This window comes from Callorhinus ursinus, unplaced genomic scaffold, assembly GCF_003265705.2.
Source record: "Callorhinus ursinus isolate GAN/ISIS: 27379988/994484 unplaced genomic scaffold, GSC_fseal_2.0 scaffold7, whole genome shotgun sequence".
NCBI lineage: Eukaryota > Metazoa > Chordata > Mammalia > Carnivora > Otariidae > Callorhinus > Callorhinus ursinus.
Genome location: NW_027397069.1, coordinates 47,319,487 through 47,334,633, shown reverse-complemented (window position 1 = coordinate 47,334,633; position 15,147 = coordinate 47,319,487). Strand labels below are relative to the sequence as shown.

At 39.6% G+C, this 15,147-nt stretch overlaps 1 protein-coding gene across 7 annotated transcripts in view; it reads left to right on the top strand.

Annotated features, from left to right (window-relative positions):
- MTRF1 (mitochondrial translation release factor 1) overlaps positions 1 to 15,147 on the top strand; it is a 68,249-nt gene that overhangs the window by 19,141 nt on the left and 33,961 nt on the right. For 3 of the 7 annotated variants that reach the window (XM_073894485.1, XM_073894484.1, XM_073894486.1), the window contains exons 2-6: positions 405 to 578; positions 2,868 to 3,290; positions 7,821 to 7,912; positions 9,313 to 9,394; positions 9,595 to 9,702. In XM_073894485.1, coding sequence (XP_073750586.1) covers positions 2,876 to 3,290; positions 7,821 to 7,912; positions 9,313 to 9,394; positions 9,595 to 9,702 — 697 coding nt within the window. In that variant the 5' untranslated portion in view covers positions 405 to 578; positions 2,868 to 2,875. The other 4 variants (XM_025874814.2, XM_025874812.2, XM_025874813.2 and 1 more) reach the window with 4 other exon arrangements.

Below are 15,147 nucleotides of genomic sequence, written 5' to 3'. Positions count from 1 at the left end.
CCACTTCTTTAGTGGCTTCATTATATAATTTCCATATATGAGGAAATTCTTGTAATTTCATTTAATATATTGTAAATCTTGATCTCCTAATCAGAATTGTAGAGAATCTCTTTCCTGTGTTCGCCTGTAACTATGAAACCAAAGGTCCACTTTTAGCCCAGGGCTTGGAGGCCAGCCTGGGCGTAAACTACAACTCCCAGGATTCCTGGGCGGGAGCTTCCGGAAGTTGTAGTTCCTTCCGCATTCCGCTACCGCCCACCCTACCTATTCTGTCGCAACCCGTGCCCTGGGCTCCGGCTCCGGATGAGTATCGCCCATGGTCATCTCCTAGAATTTTCTTTATTGCTTTGTCATTTTTTTTTCTTTCTCGATTTGTCATTTTTCTGTTGTGTTTCCCCTGTTAGCTGTTACGCACACCCAAGGACGACTGCTGAGGAGAAGCTGAGAGCAAGCGTTAACCCGGAAGGAGTGAACCCGGAAGTGAAAATAATACAGTGTCTGTCGGGCTGAAATGTAGCAGGTCACAGAAGGTTCCGGCTTCAGAAAGGAAAGCCGTCGTCCTTTCTTCTTTTTCTTAGGTACTCACAATTATTTCTTTCTCTTTTTTTGATCTTAAAAAGTATTTTTCCACCCCCATTTTTTTTTCCATGTTGCCTCGGCAGGATCACTCAGTATACTTAGTTACAAAATATGGCTTACACGTGTTGCTCTAGCGCAGGCTTAGTGTCACTTCTGACCTGCCGACTCTGAGAATTGTTACTAGAGTATCAGAGTAACGCTGCTGCTGCGGTGCGTGATGGAGAAGACTGGCCGTGCTCAGGCATAGGTAACCCTAGCGAGTTGGTGTGTTGTGGTGTTTTGTTTTGTTCTCTTAACATTGAGGTTCAAGACCTTAAGAATTACTCATTCTACTACTGTTTCTAGGATGGAAATTTTAGCTAGAAGTGTTGTAACAAAAATTTGTCATCCTGTTGTCCGTTTTTTCAAATGGACACACTTCTCTGATGTGTTTGAAACTAGGGCGCCTGGGTGGCTCAGTTGGTTAAGCGGCTGCCTTCGGCTCAGGTCATGATCCTGGAGTCCTGGGATCGAGTCCCGCATCGGGCTCCCCGCTGAGCGGGGAGTCCTGCTTCTCCCTCTGACCCTACCCCCCTCATGCTCTCTCTCTCTCATTCTCTCTCAAATAAATGAATAAAAATCTTTAAAAAAAAAAAGAAAAAAACTAGATGTAAAGACACGGGAACTTGTGCTGAAGGACTGTAACGTGTGTGGCTGCTGGGCATTGGTGCATTCTTCCACAGTCTTTTTCCAAATGGGCTTCAGATGTTAAAGTTCGTTGGCAGAATCCTGCAAAATCTGAATGTTTTGGAGACCATTCTGAGTATGTTATTTTCTAGGATATTATGATATTCAAGTTAGCTGACTTACAATGATCAAATGAGTTAATAAATGAATGCACCGCCTAGTGTAGTAGGAACACGGGAAACAAAGTTGATTCTCATAAAATTTTGACCCTTATTTCAACTTTGAACCTCAGAATTTTAGGAGCAAAGTGTTTTCCCTAAAATACTTTATCTTTTCCCTTTCTTAATAAAACTCTTCTGTGCTTTTGTTAGCTTTTGATTATGTCTTTTAGAGGGGTGAAGAACAGGAAATTCATGTACACAGCCAGTTTCACCTAACTTGTAATTTTTTAAAGTAACTATTTTTTCCTGATTGTGGCAGTAATACGTGCTGTGGGTATAGAAAAATTTAAAACACCGAAAGGTAGAAAAAACAGAAAGCAAGCAAAAGGTATCCACAATCCCACAACTAGAAATCATCTTATTAACGTTTCGGTATGTTTCTTTTTTAGGTTGTTTTTTTTTTCCCCAAAAAAATATTCTGTTTACCTTTTTTACTTATATATCATATATCATAGAAAATCTTGAAAACCTCGTTGAGATTATATTGTTTTGCATTCTGCTTTTTTCACTTAATACAAGCAATGCCACCCTCTCTTTTTACCTGCCTACTTTCTTAGTCTGTTAATATCTGAAGTTTTCCTCCTTTAGGATTTTAGCTGAAAAGTAAGCACCTGATTGGAGAATTGAGAATGGAAAGTGCTGAGCTCTGAACAGGCAAACTGTATTCTAGCATGAGCTCTGCCTCTGGCTGGCTGAGTAAATAATCATGATTAAGTTACTTGACTTCCTTGGACATCTGGATACCTAAAATTAAAGAATTAGACAAGAAAACAGTTAATATTTCCTTCAAACTTTAGAAATCTATGTATATGTGAACCACCTAAAACTTGCATGATTATTTCGTACCTTTCAAGTGCTTGTTCACATACTCAATTCTAGATCCTGGATACTTTCTAGGAAGTAGCTGATTGGGCCCAGTCTATTGATGTATTTATTTATTTATTTATTTATTTATTTTTTATTTGACAGAGACAGAGACAGCAAGAGAGGGAACACAAGCAGGGAGTGGGAGAGGGAGAAGCAAGCTTCCCACGGAGCAGGGAGCCCGACGTGGGGCTTGGTCCCAGGACCCTGGGATCATGACCTGAGCCGAAGGCAGTCGCTTAACGACTGAGCCACCCAGGTGCCCCTATTGATGTATTTATTAATTATGCTCCTACTCATTTCCCATCATTAATTATATACATTGAGTGAATAGAAAACCGTGCTATCTTCATTTATTTTAATATGTTAGATTCAGAGGTATGAAGAATTATTTTCCTTTTATGGATTACTGAATTTTCAGACTGTGTTTGGAGCTGCCTGTGCCCATGAACGGAACAAGATTTCTTGAGGCTCCTTCCAGCATTTGTATTTGTAGAGTTGATTTTTTTTCTTCAGATTGTGTTTATTATATTTCAGATGCTGAGATGAATCGTCCCCTGTGTGCTTGGCTTTTTAGATGTTCATCTCTTAATGGTCCCCGCCAGTACCACCTCCAGCGCCAGTCTCATCAGTTTACACAGATCCATCTTGATACAAGGCTGTGGATTTTTAGACAAAACAGGAATCGCATTCTCCATCATCTGCTAAATAAGAATTGTCCCCGGAGATATTGTCATCAGTCCAAGATGCTGTGGAAGAATAAAGCACTACAGAAATATATGGAGGACCTGAATAAGGAGTACCGGACTCTTGATGAGTGTTTGCAGCGTATGTCTGTGAATGAAGGGGACCAGAAGTCCTTGAATCGAAGGCATGCTGAGTTGGCACCACTTGCAGCCATTTACCAAGAAATTCAGGAGGCTGAGCAAGCAGTTGAAGAATTAGATTCAATGTGTAAAAGTACGTAAAAGATGTGTGTGTAAAGGATGTAATTGATTTTATAGGTTAAAGCTTTCTTGAGTGCGGTCTTTTAAAAAGCTTGGAATGAATACACTCTATACTCAGAGAAGACAGGATTCTCCCCTGGGTGTTTGATGTATTTTGGCTACTAAAGATCAACTGCTAAGAGACCAAGCTCCTCGTGGTGCTTGCCAAGAAGTTTTTAGGGTCTAGGAGACTGAATATTGACCTTTACCGAAGCTTTAATTTACTGAGCAGGCCTTTACTGAGCACTCTCCTATGTACAGAGCAGAGACACAAAAATACAGTTCCTACCCCATCAAAGGGTATTATTTCATCCAGGTATTATTTCGTCATCCCAGAAAGAATCCTGCACCTTGTAGCCACTTGCCCCAATTCCCCGTTCCCTACCAACCCGAGGCAACTGCTAATCTACTTTCTAGATTTACTTATTTCAGACATCGTATATAAGTGGAGTCATGTAATTTGTGCTTTGTGACTGGCTTCTTTCATTTAGCATAATATTTTCAAGTTTCATCTCTGTTGTAGCATGTATTTGTACTTCACGTCTTTTTATTGTGGGACTATATTCCATCGTATGGATCTACCACATTTTATTTTTATTTATCCATTTATCACTTAATGGATATTGCGTTGTTTCCGTTTTTTTGGTTGTTATGAACCATAGTGCTACAATTGCCTATCCTAACTCTACACTTGACCTTTTGAGGAGTTGCCAGACTGTTTTCCAAAGTGGCTGTACCATTGTTACTCTGCGCTTCTGATTCTAGCTATCCTACTGGGTATCAAATGGTACCTGAGTGTGGCTTGGATTTGCATTTCCCTGGTTAATGATTTTGTGTATCTCTTCATGTGCCTGTTGGCCATTTGTATCTCATCTTTGCATACATGACTGTTCAGATCCCTTGCTCATTTCTAAAATGAGTTATTTGTCCTATTAATGAGTTGTGACGGTTCTTTATATTATAGCCACAAATTCCTTATCAGATATATGATATGCAGAACTTTTCTCCTATGGGTTATCTTTTGAAGCACCATAATTTTTTAGTTTTGATGATGTCAAATTTATCTTTTTTTCTGCTGCTGTTTGTGTTTTTGGTGTTACATCTAAGAAACTATTGTGTAATCCACGGTTACAAAGGGTACATCTGTGTTTTCTTCTGAGGTTAAAATTTTTTTTTTTAAGATTTTATTTATTTTTTTGAGAGAGAGAGAGACCACGAGCAGGGGGAGGGGCAGAGGGAGAAGCAGGCTTCCCGCTGAGCAAGGATCCCAATGTAGGACTCAATCCCAGGACCCCGGGATCATGACCTGAGCCGAAGGCAAACACTTAACCAACTGAGCCACCCAGGTGTCCCGAGAGTTAAATTTTTTAACCTTACATTTAATTCTTTGATCTGTGTGAGAGGTGTTTATTTTTAGTTTTGATACTTCTTAATATTGCTATTGCCTTAACATTTTTTCCTCATATGACGATTTTCCAAAATGTACAGAAGTTGAGAGAAAAGCACAACGGACTAACCTGGGATTCAACATTTATCCAGATAGTGCTATAGGCTTTCAGTTTCTAAACTTTCTTCTGTGCTCCATCCTGTTCCATTAAGTGTTAGAGATGTTAAGCAATGTCAAGGCCAGTCACAGTTATACCTGTAAAGTCCTGGATTTCCTATTCTATTGGTGGTACCATGAGTTTCTCACTATGTTTAATGAGGATTTTTTTTTTTTTAACTCTGCATTATGCCACTCAAATTTGTAATTAATTAGTTTGGGGAAGGTTCTTTGCATATAATAGGAACTTACTAAATGCTTTCTAAATTAAATTGACATAATCTCTTTCAACCTTGGTTGTATCACCAGTATACAGTGGTGTAGACATTGTATCACCAGTATAACTGAGATTGGATTGGATTGTTTCTGAAGTCTCTTCTAGGTCTAAAAGTGCTCTTCTGTAATAACAGTGGTAAAAGCAACATTTACAGCCCTACCATGTGCCAGGCACTAAGCTAAGTATTTTACAAATATTATCTCATTTGAATATTCACAATAATCTAATGAGGTAGGAATTATTATTAACGTCCCTGTTTTATCAACGAAGAAACTGAGAGCTTAAAATGCCAAAGGTCACTCAGCCAATCAGGCAAGGAGCAAGGATTTGACCCCAATCAGTGAGATTCCACAGCCTCTATTAGCCACTGCACAATGAGTCCAATTCCAGTAGAGTCTGCCTCTGTGGTGTACCTTTCGTGAGTCCCCTTCTTATATCCTTATTATATCTCATCCTGGATAATTACAATACATTCCTAACTTGTCATGCCACTTCCAGGCTTTCCCAGTCCACGTACAACTGTAATCAGATTACTCCCCTGCTCAAAATTTTCAGTAGCTCCCATTGCCTATAAATACAGATTTCTCGATTTGGTATTTAGGAGTCTCTGCAGAAGGGCCCCTGGGCGGCTCAATCAGTTAAGCATCTGCCTTCAGATCAGGTCATGATCCCGGGGTCCTGGGATTGAGTCTGCTTCCCTATCTCCCTCTCCCTGCCCCCCACTTGTGCTCTCTCTCCCTCTCTCTCATAAATAAATAAAATCTTTAAAAAAAAAGAGCTTCTGCAAAGTGACACCAGCCTCTCTGTATAGTATATTAATTCCCTTTGCATATGCTACCTCCCAAGAAAAATAGATAACTTGCCGTTCCCTGAATATACATAGCCATGTCATCCCGTATCTGTCTTTGCACACATTGTTGCCCACCAATTTTACCTTGTTAAAATTCATTTCACTTATAAAGTATGGCTTGGATGTCACACTTTGGCTTCAATCCCCTCTGCAAAACAAAAACGTTACCTTTCTCTGTTTTGAATTTTGATCCTTTAAATAATTGTCTTAATTTCTACCCCTTCTTTCATTATGTGTTCCTCAAAGACAGAGCCTGTGTCTTACTCATTTTTATTTTTCCTGCAGCACCAAACATAGGATATAATAGACTCTCAAACCTTTCTTGATGTAATGAAATTGAATTAGGTTAGATTTCACACACCAGTAAATAATAAGAGGGCACAAAAATAATTTTATGTGACTGCAAGTCAGGTTTTTCTGATGTCTTTGACCCAGCAGGTACCTGTATGAAGTAATGTCAGCCTAGTTTCCATTTGTGGCATAAGTGTATAATGTGGGGCCACTAGTGATATTACAATTCTGCAACTAGATCCATTAGAATTTAGTTCAGATGGCATCTATCCAGGAAGCCTCTCTCAAGTGCTAAGGTCTGGGTTAGACCTACTCCTTTATGCCTCCATGGCACTGCCCTGTCACATACTGTAATTGTGTGTACATGTCGATCTTTCCTACCAGACTGAGCCCTTAAGGCCTGGAACCATGTTTTATTCATCCCTGTGTCCCCAACAACTAGCAGAGTATCTGGTGCATAGTAAGTGTTAGATGTTGAAAGTATGAAAGAGGCATAGAATCCCACCAGACCTTAATGACTTCCGTGACCAGGAAAGAAATTTCAAAGAGCCTTCTCTGTTTTATAATTATGATTTTTCATTTCTGTTTTCTTCTTTGCTATTAAGAATCAAACATTTCTATATCAACTTGCAAGCATCACCACTAACAAATGGAGTTTAGGTATCTAGAACAATGGAGTCAAAGGTTATGAGATCTACTATCTCTCATTGTTAGCTTTTTTGTTTGGAGTTCTAGGATTTAACTTTCTGCTTTTGAAATGATGTGGAAAGGATCATTGTTTCCATAAAGCAGAGGTTACAGAGATGTTTTGTTTGACTTACATGGTGTTTTTAAAAACTGTTTACTAGGTATAAGTATTTCAAGAGATTTCAAAATTCTAAGAGTTCTTATTTCTGACTTTGAAAAAAAAAATGGAGGCTCCAGCCCTCCTGGATTACCCACAGTGTGCTGAGTAATGGCTGCTGCCTTTAAGACAAGAAGTGGTCACTCCCATTTACTCTGAAACTTACCTTATTTGAGTTTATATTTAATTAACCAGTCCTTTTTCAAGCTTGTTTTATTAATCATTGATTCCTGTAATTAGTTTTAGACATTCAAATCATAAACTCTTTGGGGCAATGATCATACTTCTTTACACAATGAATTTTTTTAAATATGCTTCACAAGTACTTACTAATATTCTTTTTTTTTTTTTAAAGATTTTATTTATTTATTTGACAGACAGAGACACAGCGAGAGAGGGAACACAAGCAGGGGGAGTAGGAGAGGGAGAAGCAGGCTTCCTGCCAAGCAGGGAGCCCGATGCGGGGCTTGATCCCAGGACCCTGGGATCATGACTTGAGCCGAAGGCAGATGCTTAACGACTGAGCCACCCAGGCGCCCCGACAAGTACTTATTAATATTCTTTAACTATTCTAACTGTTCTTTTGTGTAATCCCTCCTTCACAACTGAAATAAAATTTATAGACAGAATTAGGTAGCTATTTAAGAGTTTCCTTTTAAGTATTTAAAAATATTTATAATTTTTGTTGTTGGTTTCTAGGTCTAAATAAACAAGATGAAAAGCAGTTACAAGAACTCGCATTGGAAGAGAGGCAAACCATTGCTCAAAAAATCGATATATTATACAGTGAGGTATGTTTTAGGAGGTAAACTACTCAATTGTGTTGATATAAAAGAATACTGTTTTACTGGGCTATACTGTAGTGTTCAAAGTACTTTCTAAACACCAGTTTATTAAATCTTCTTTTATGATAAATGATTAAGCTGGGTTTAGTACTGTAATTTGCTACAGAATGAGATTGAAGCCATTGGGATGCCAAAGAATAAAACATCGCTTTCCCCCTCACCTCCATGAGTAACTGTATTCCAAAGCTGTTAACTTGCCAGGTGAGGAGACAGATGCTGGTAAAGAAATTTAGTTCACCAAGAGGAAGAATCAGGGGTTTGCCTTAGAAAGGGGGAGTGGTTCACAGTGATTGTGTTAATTAAGGATTGAAAATTTGCTTTCTGGATAGAGTGGAATGAATCCGAAGGTATAGACACAGTTGGTTCACGCAAGTCTTTAGCTCCTTGTAGTTCGATGGATGATTTGTCTAAAAGACCAGTGAAAACCGCAGCGCCATTTAGCCTCTAGAGCTTCTTCCCTTCTGTCCTGTTTGCCATTGTCCTGTCTTCCGCCCCCTACTCTGGGACTCCATAGAGGGGCTTGGTGAGGAGAAGGAGGTAGAGGTCTCAGTTACTGTTATCACTGATTTAACTAGCAAGTCAAAGGCAGAAGGGTGGTGTCACTCTTGGTCTGATGTTCCCTCCCACAGACTACCATTTCTAACAGAGATGGAGTATTTAAAAAATTGGCAGTAGGGAGAGTCATGACATGTAGGTTGTTTGATTTGAAAAACTTTTTAGTAATAAAAAATAAAATTGCATCCCTTTTCTTCTTTAGAGGGAAGCTAGTTACTTTTTCAGGAAGCCCTTTGTTTTCTTGTCACAGCTCAGAAACTATTTAGGTCTTATCCCGGGAGTCCTCAATATGTCCTTTAAGCAGAACAGCGTTACTGAGAACACAGGGCACGACCTGGGGCCCACTGTCATCTGTGGCAGGAGAGAATACACAATCATATGTAAAGAGTCCTCATTTTCTCCAAGTGAACACTTTCAAAGCTTTACTTCATTCATTAGATGAAAGAAGCTACTGTTCAGAACTATTAAGAGGCAAAATCTGAAAAAAATTGAATGGAACACTCCAGACTTTGATCCAAACTTGGGCACTTTTAGAAAATTAAGATAATCTGATAGCACTGTGGAGAATACCCTGACAAGTAACTCCATTGTTAGCATGAATTGATCACTTATTTTAGGTCTAATGCAGTCTACTTATTATAGCATTTAATGACTAGACCTCATTGGGATGCTATATGATTTTGTTAATTACTGATTTTTTTTTAATGTTTGGAGGTCTTTTGTCTAAAATGAAGCAATAGTATATCATGGAAAATATACACACAAATGCTGATTTTTTTTTCTATTTTCAGCTTTTCCAGAGTCTAGTGCCAAAGGAGAAATATGACAAAAATGATGTTATTTTAGAGGTGACATCTGGAAGAACTACTGGAGGTCAGTTAAATAATTTTATTACAAATGATCTAAAAAAACACATTTAAGTTTTACCTTGGTTTGACACACTATAACTTTAAAAGTCCACTAAATGTGTTTCACTGTGGAAACCATCACTCCCTATTTCCCAAAGGGCGTGTACCTAAGAATGGCTCTCTTAAAAAATCTGTGCTGACTGAATATTTTTTGTATTTTTTTAGGTGATATCTGCCAGCAGTTTACTCGGGAAATATTTGATATGTACCAGAATTATTCAAGCTATAAAAACTGGAAATTTGAACTCCTGAATTACACACCAGCTGATTATGGTAGGCATATTTGAGGATTTTGTCCATAGATGATGCTGAAAATTATTTTACCTCTGATCTTGATTAGAACCGTGTTATCCCATTTTTTTAAAGCTTTTATTTATTTTTGCAAGAGAGAGAGCACGCATGAGTTTGGGGAGGGGCAGAGGGAGAAGCAGACTCCCCGCTGTGCAGGGAGCCTGATGTGGGACTTGATCCCAAGACCCTGGGATCATGATCTGAGCCGAAGGCAGGAGCCCCCTGTTGTTCCATTTTTTAAAACGTTTTATCTATATCTACTAAATGCTGTAATGCAGGCTCATCAATCTCAGCAGCTTTACCAAAGTAGAGGTCTTAACTGTGAGAAGAAAGTGGGAGGTAGTGAAGGAAGGAATGTCTGAATTAGAGAAAATTTCCCTGGGGAGGATAGATAGGTACCTTGCCTTGAAAATCATTGTTCTCTGTATTCAGAGAAAGATATATTAAGGTTTTTTACTCTAAAGAACTTTATCATTTATGTGATAACAATCTGAAAGTATTATCATTTAGACTAAGTGGCCAATGATATATTAGATTTTTTTTTAAACTTCTTAAATTTTTTTTTTAGAGAGAGAGAGGGATGGGGAGGGGAGGCGCAGAGGAAGAGGGAGAGAGAGAGAATCTCAAGCAGGCTCCACAATCAGCGCAGAGCTTGATGCAGGGCTCGATCTCACGACTTTGAGATCATGACCTGAGCTGAAATCAAGAGTTGGATGTTTAACCAGCCAGGAGCCCCTAACTTCTTAAATTTTTAAAATCTCAAAGTGCACATAACAGAATCATTTTTCCAAGGATCTGGTTTGCCAGTGTTCCAGCCTTATGCCTCTCCTCATCACTCTGCCAAATCCACTGAAATCATTCTTCATAAAGAATTTTATGAACTTTTTTAAAGCTCTCTTTTGAATATATTCCATCTGTCTTATATTCTTATCATTGAAATGTTGAAGTTAAAAATAATCTTCTCCCGGGGCCCCTGGGTGGCTCAGTCGGTTAAGCAGCCGATTCTTGATTTTGGCTCAGGTCATGATCTCAGGGTCTTGAGATCAAGTCCCAGCAGCGCCGAGTCGGGCTCCACACTCAGCGGGGAGTCTACTTCTCCCTCTCCCTCTGCCCCTCCCCGACTTGTGCTCTCTCTCTCTCTAAAATAAAAAAATAAATCTTAAAAAAAAAAAACTCCCTATTTCATATTCTCTCATAAAAATTTTTCTCACATTTTTATTCTCTCAACTTCTTTATTCATTGTCCTTATTAGCATTTTTTCTATCTTCCCCTTTAGCATCATGTGTGAGTTTCTTGACTTTGCATCTACTCTCCTTTTTTTTGATGTATTCGATTTTTATGGAAATGCAGAAAAAGTTAATCATTTGTCTTTATTTTTAAGTTGGGCTGATAAAAACTTACATAATCTAAACAATAGCAAACAATACAAGTCCTTAAACTTTTATTTTTTTTTTTTAAGATTTATTTATTTTAGAGAGAGAGAGAGAATGAGCAAGGGGAGGGACAGAGAGAGAGGGAGAATCCCAAGCAGATTCCCTACTGAGCACAGAGCCCGATACGGGGCTCGGTCCCAAGATCCTGATCAGGATCATACCCTGAGCCGAAACCAAGAGTTGGACACTAAACTGACTGAGCCACCCAGGCACCCTAAGTCCTTAAACTTTTAAATACTCAATTATGTTAAATCAGAACATCTGGTAGTAATTCTTTTTTTCCTCATTCTTTTAAGCCATATGAAAGTTTTTTCTTCTTGTTTATACATTGATACCCCATAATAAAGTAGGGGAGGTGGGGAAAGAGGATTAAAGTAAGTTAAACAATAGAGAAAAATGAAAGCCAGTATCTAGAATAAGGAAGTTGTGCTTGGTACAGGTTTTATTTTTTTAAAGATTTTATTTATTTATTTGACAGAGAGAGTACAATCAGGGGGAGCGGCAGGCAGAGAGAGAAGAAGAAGCAGGCTCCCCGCTGAGCAGGGAGCCCAATTCGGGGCTCGATCCCAGGACCCTGAGATCATGACCTGAGCTGAAGGCAGATGCTTAACTGACTGAGCCACGCAGGCGCCCCTTGGTACAGGTTTTAAATTCGGCCGGTGGTCAGGGAAGGGGGATTGAGAGCAGAGGGAAGACACAACCAGAATAGCCACGTGGTGGTGGGAAAGATCTTGGTGTGTGTAGTTCAATGAGGAAGCCAGTCTACCCAGAGCATATTTGTGGTAGGAAGACATAGTAAAAGGTAAAAGATTTATATGATTGGAAGAGAACCGGAGTATGTGATGGGAAGACATAGGAAATGAGTTCAAGGGGGTAGAGTTTGAACAGCCTTAAAAGCAGAACGGGCCTTGATTGTTGGAGAGTAGAGACCTGTTGAAGATTTTATCAGTAAGCATATGATTTGGGGGCACCTTGTTGCTGCAGTTGGTTAAGCGTCCAACTCTTGGTTTCAGCCCAGGTTATTTAGGGTTGTAAGATTGAGCTCTGCATCTGGCTTTGTGCTCAGTGAGGAGTCAGCTTCAGACTCTCTCTCTCTCTCTCCCTCTGCCTCCCCGTCCCCCGCTCGCTTGCTCTCTCTCTCTCAAATAAATAAATAAATCTTTAAAAAAATAAGCACATGATTTGATAAATACATATCTTAGGGCGATTATTTAGACAGCAGTGTGCAGGATGGATCAAGAGGCTCGATTTAAGGCAAACTGCAGAGAGGTTACTAGAGCAATCCAGGTGTGACTAAGACTTAGACCTGGCATTGACCTGTGGCAGACCTTCAGAGGAAGAACAGACAAAAGAGGAGCCAGTACTTGCCCCTGTGTCCTGCATACATTGTAGGCGATCTGATCCTCACAGCCCTGTGAGATAGATAATATTAAGCCCGTTTTACAGATGAGGAGCTGGGCTCAAAGAGTAAGTGACTAATCCAAGATCACACAGTAAGTAATGGTGGTCCTGGGATTGAACTTACATTTGTCAGATCCAGAGCCACACTACATCCCAGTAGTCTGTTCTGACACAAACAAGATGAGCCACAGGGATTCTAATCTTCCTAGCCAGAAAGACTGTGATATTCATTCAAGTTGGAGAGCAGAGCCCATTCGGGAAGAATAATGATAAGTTGTTTTTAAATTATTAACTCTGTGGTTATTGCGAACACCCATTTAGAAATATCCAGTAAATGCTGCAGTTGTGTCAGCAGAGCTTTGGTGAGAGAACAGAATCAAGGAGAGAGATTCGGTAGCCGTTAGCACAGAGGTGATACCTGACGCCGAGAGGATATGTGAGGGAGAGTCTAGGGAGAGGGAACATTCAGGGCGCCAAACCTTAGGAAATGGCCACACTGAGAAAGATTGACTCGTTGGCAAACGAAAGAGAGGAGTCCGATAAGCAGGAAAGGGATGACTACAGTATAATATTGTGGAAGCTAGAGATGAGAGAGTTGTAAGGGAATATAATCAGGAACAGCATAATGATGTAATGTATGGTGACTAACATAACATAATAAAATAAAATTTAAAAAAACCAGGAACAGCAGCATTTTGGGGCATCTTGCTGGCTCAGTTGGTGGAGAACATGACTCTTCATCTCAGGGTTATAGGTTCGAGCCCCACGTTGGGTGTAGAGCTTACTTGAAAAAACAATAAAATCTTTAGAAACAGCAACATTATAAAAGAGAGAGTAGTGGCAAATGTCAGCAGTGACCTCTCTCAGATATTTTGAATCCAGTTTTTAAGAATGAAAGATGAACTCAGTAGTAACAGTAAGAGAGATTCTGTGCCAGGGACGTAGAGCAGCCTAAACAATCCCTGGACAATGGTTGGGAAACCTTTCTTTTAGAAAGACTGGCTTACTTGCAAAATAAAATAATGATACTTTAAAAAAGTAAAAAGGACAGGGGCACCTGGGTGGCTCGGTTGGTTCAGCATCTGACTCTCAATCTCAGCTCAGGTCTTGATCTCAGGGTTGTGAGTTCAAGCCCCACATTGGGCTCTACACACTGGGCATGGAGCCTACTTAAAAAAAAAGAAAATTTTCTAATTAAAAAAAATCAAAAGGACTTTTTTTAAGGAAGGAAAAATTTAAATATTTTACTCTATACTTTTAAAATTAAAGACCAGGAGGGATGCCTGGGTGGCTCAGTCAGTTAAGCGTCTACCTTCAGCACAGGCTTTAGCTCAGTCATGATCCCAGGGTCCTGAGATCAAGTCCCGCGTCAGCTCGCTGCTCAGCGGGGAGCCTGCTTCTCCCTCTACCTGCCACTCCCCTGTTTGTGCTCGTGCTCTCTCTCTCTCTGACAAATAAATAAATAAAATCTTTAAAAAAAAATTAAAGACTAGGAATAAACCTCTACTCATTAAAATTAGAAAATAATATTTAAAAATTGATTTATTTATAATCAGGAGAAGAAAGAGATATGACTAGGACGACTAACATACAGAAGGGGTGAAAAACACCTATCATAAAATATGCATACTAAATAATATGTGTATATATTTTAATGTTTACTTGAAATGGAGAGGAACTCACAGATTCATACAGCACTAAAAGCTAAGGTTGAAAAGAAACATACTTTCAGGCAAAAATTCATACATCAGGTGACTTAAAGCCTTGTAGCTTTGTGATTGGAGGTACAGATAGGGACAGTACTCAAGCATTCCAAGCTAAATGATTACAAGATAGTTGTTGTGGCAGCAGGGGAGGGCGATAGCTCTGGATATGTAGTGTAGGTCTGACACTTTGTTATTCTGTATACCTGGCATCTGATAAATTGAAATATCTTCCAAGTTAAAGGGATTCTATGAAAAGTTACCTCTTCCCTCCCAACAGATTGATATTTATAATTATGTTTTGTTATTTTCTGCTTGCTAGTTAAATTCAGGGAGAGGTCACTTCGAGTAATGTGATGGTTAATTTTACGTGTCCACAAGTGTGAGAAAAAAATTTGTAAGGGGAGCCCTGGCATCCTTGAAGAGCTCTGTGCTGGCTCTTCTCTGTGGGCCAGACTTGACAGTAGGAACTCTGGGTAACTAAACAGGGAAACCTAAATGCACTGGGAGTCATTGGATTTCAGGGTGGCAGGGGTCAAGGAGTAGCACTCAACAGGCAGAGGCCAGGTGGGTTTGGTCACTGTCACGGATGGCAGAGCCAAAACAGCAATCAGAGTGGTCTGACTTGTGCAGCCCTGTGCCATTGGCTAGTTGATCCTACTGTCCCTAGAAGTAAAATAGATAGGAAACCTAGTAAATTCTTACTTACCTGTATGAGCAGAAAAGTTCTAGATCAAATGAACAGAAATGTAACTTTAATCATAGAAACAAATCATGGCCCTTCAATCAGTTCTCAGACTTGAGCCAGTTTATGGGCCCAAATCCCTTGAATAAAAAGGGGCTGGCTGCTGGGTCCCCGTGAGGAAGGACCCCAATATTTTGCAAATATT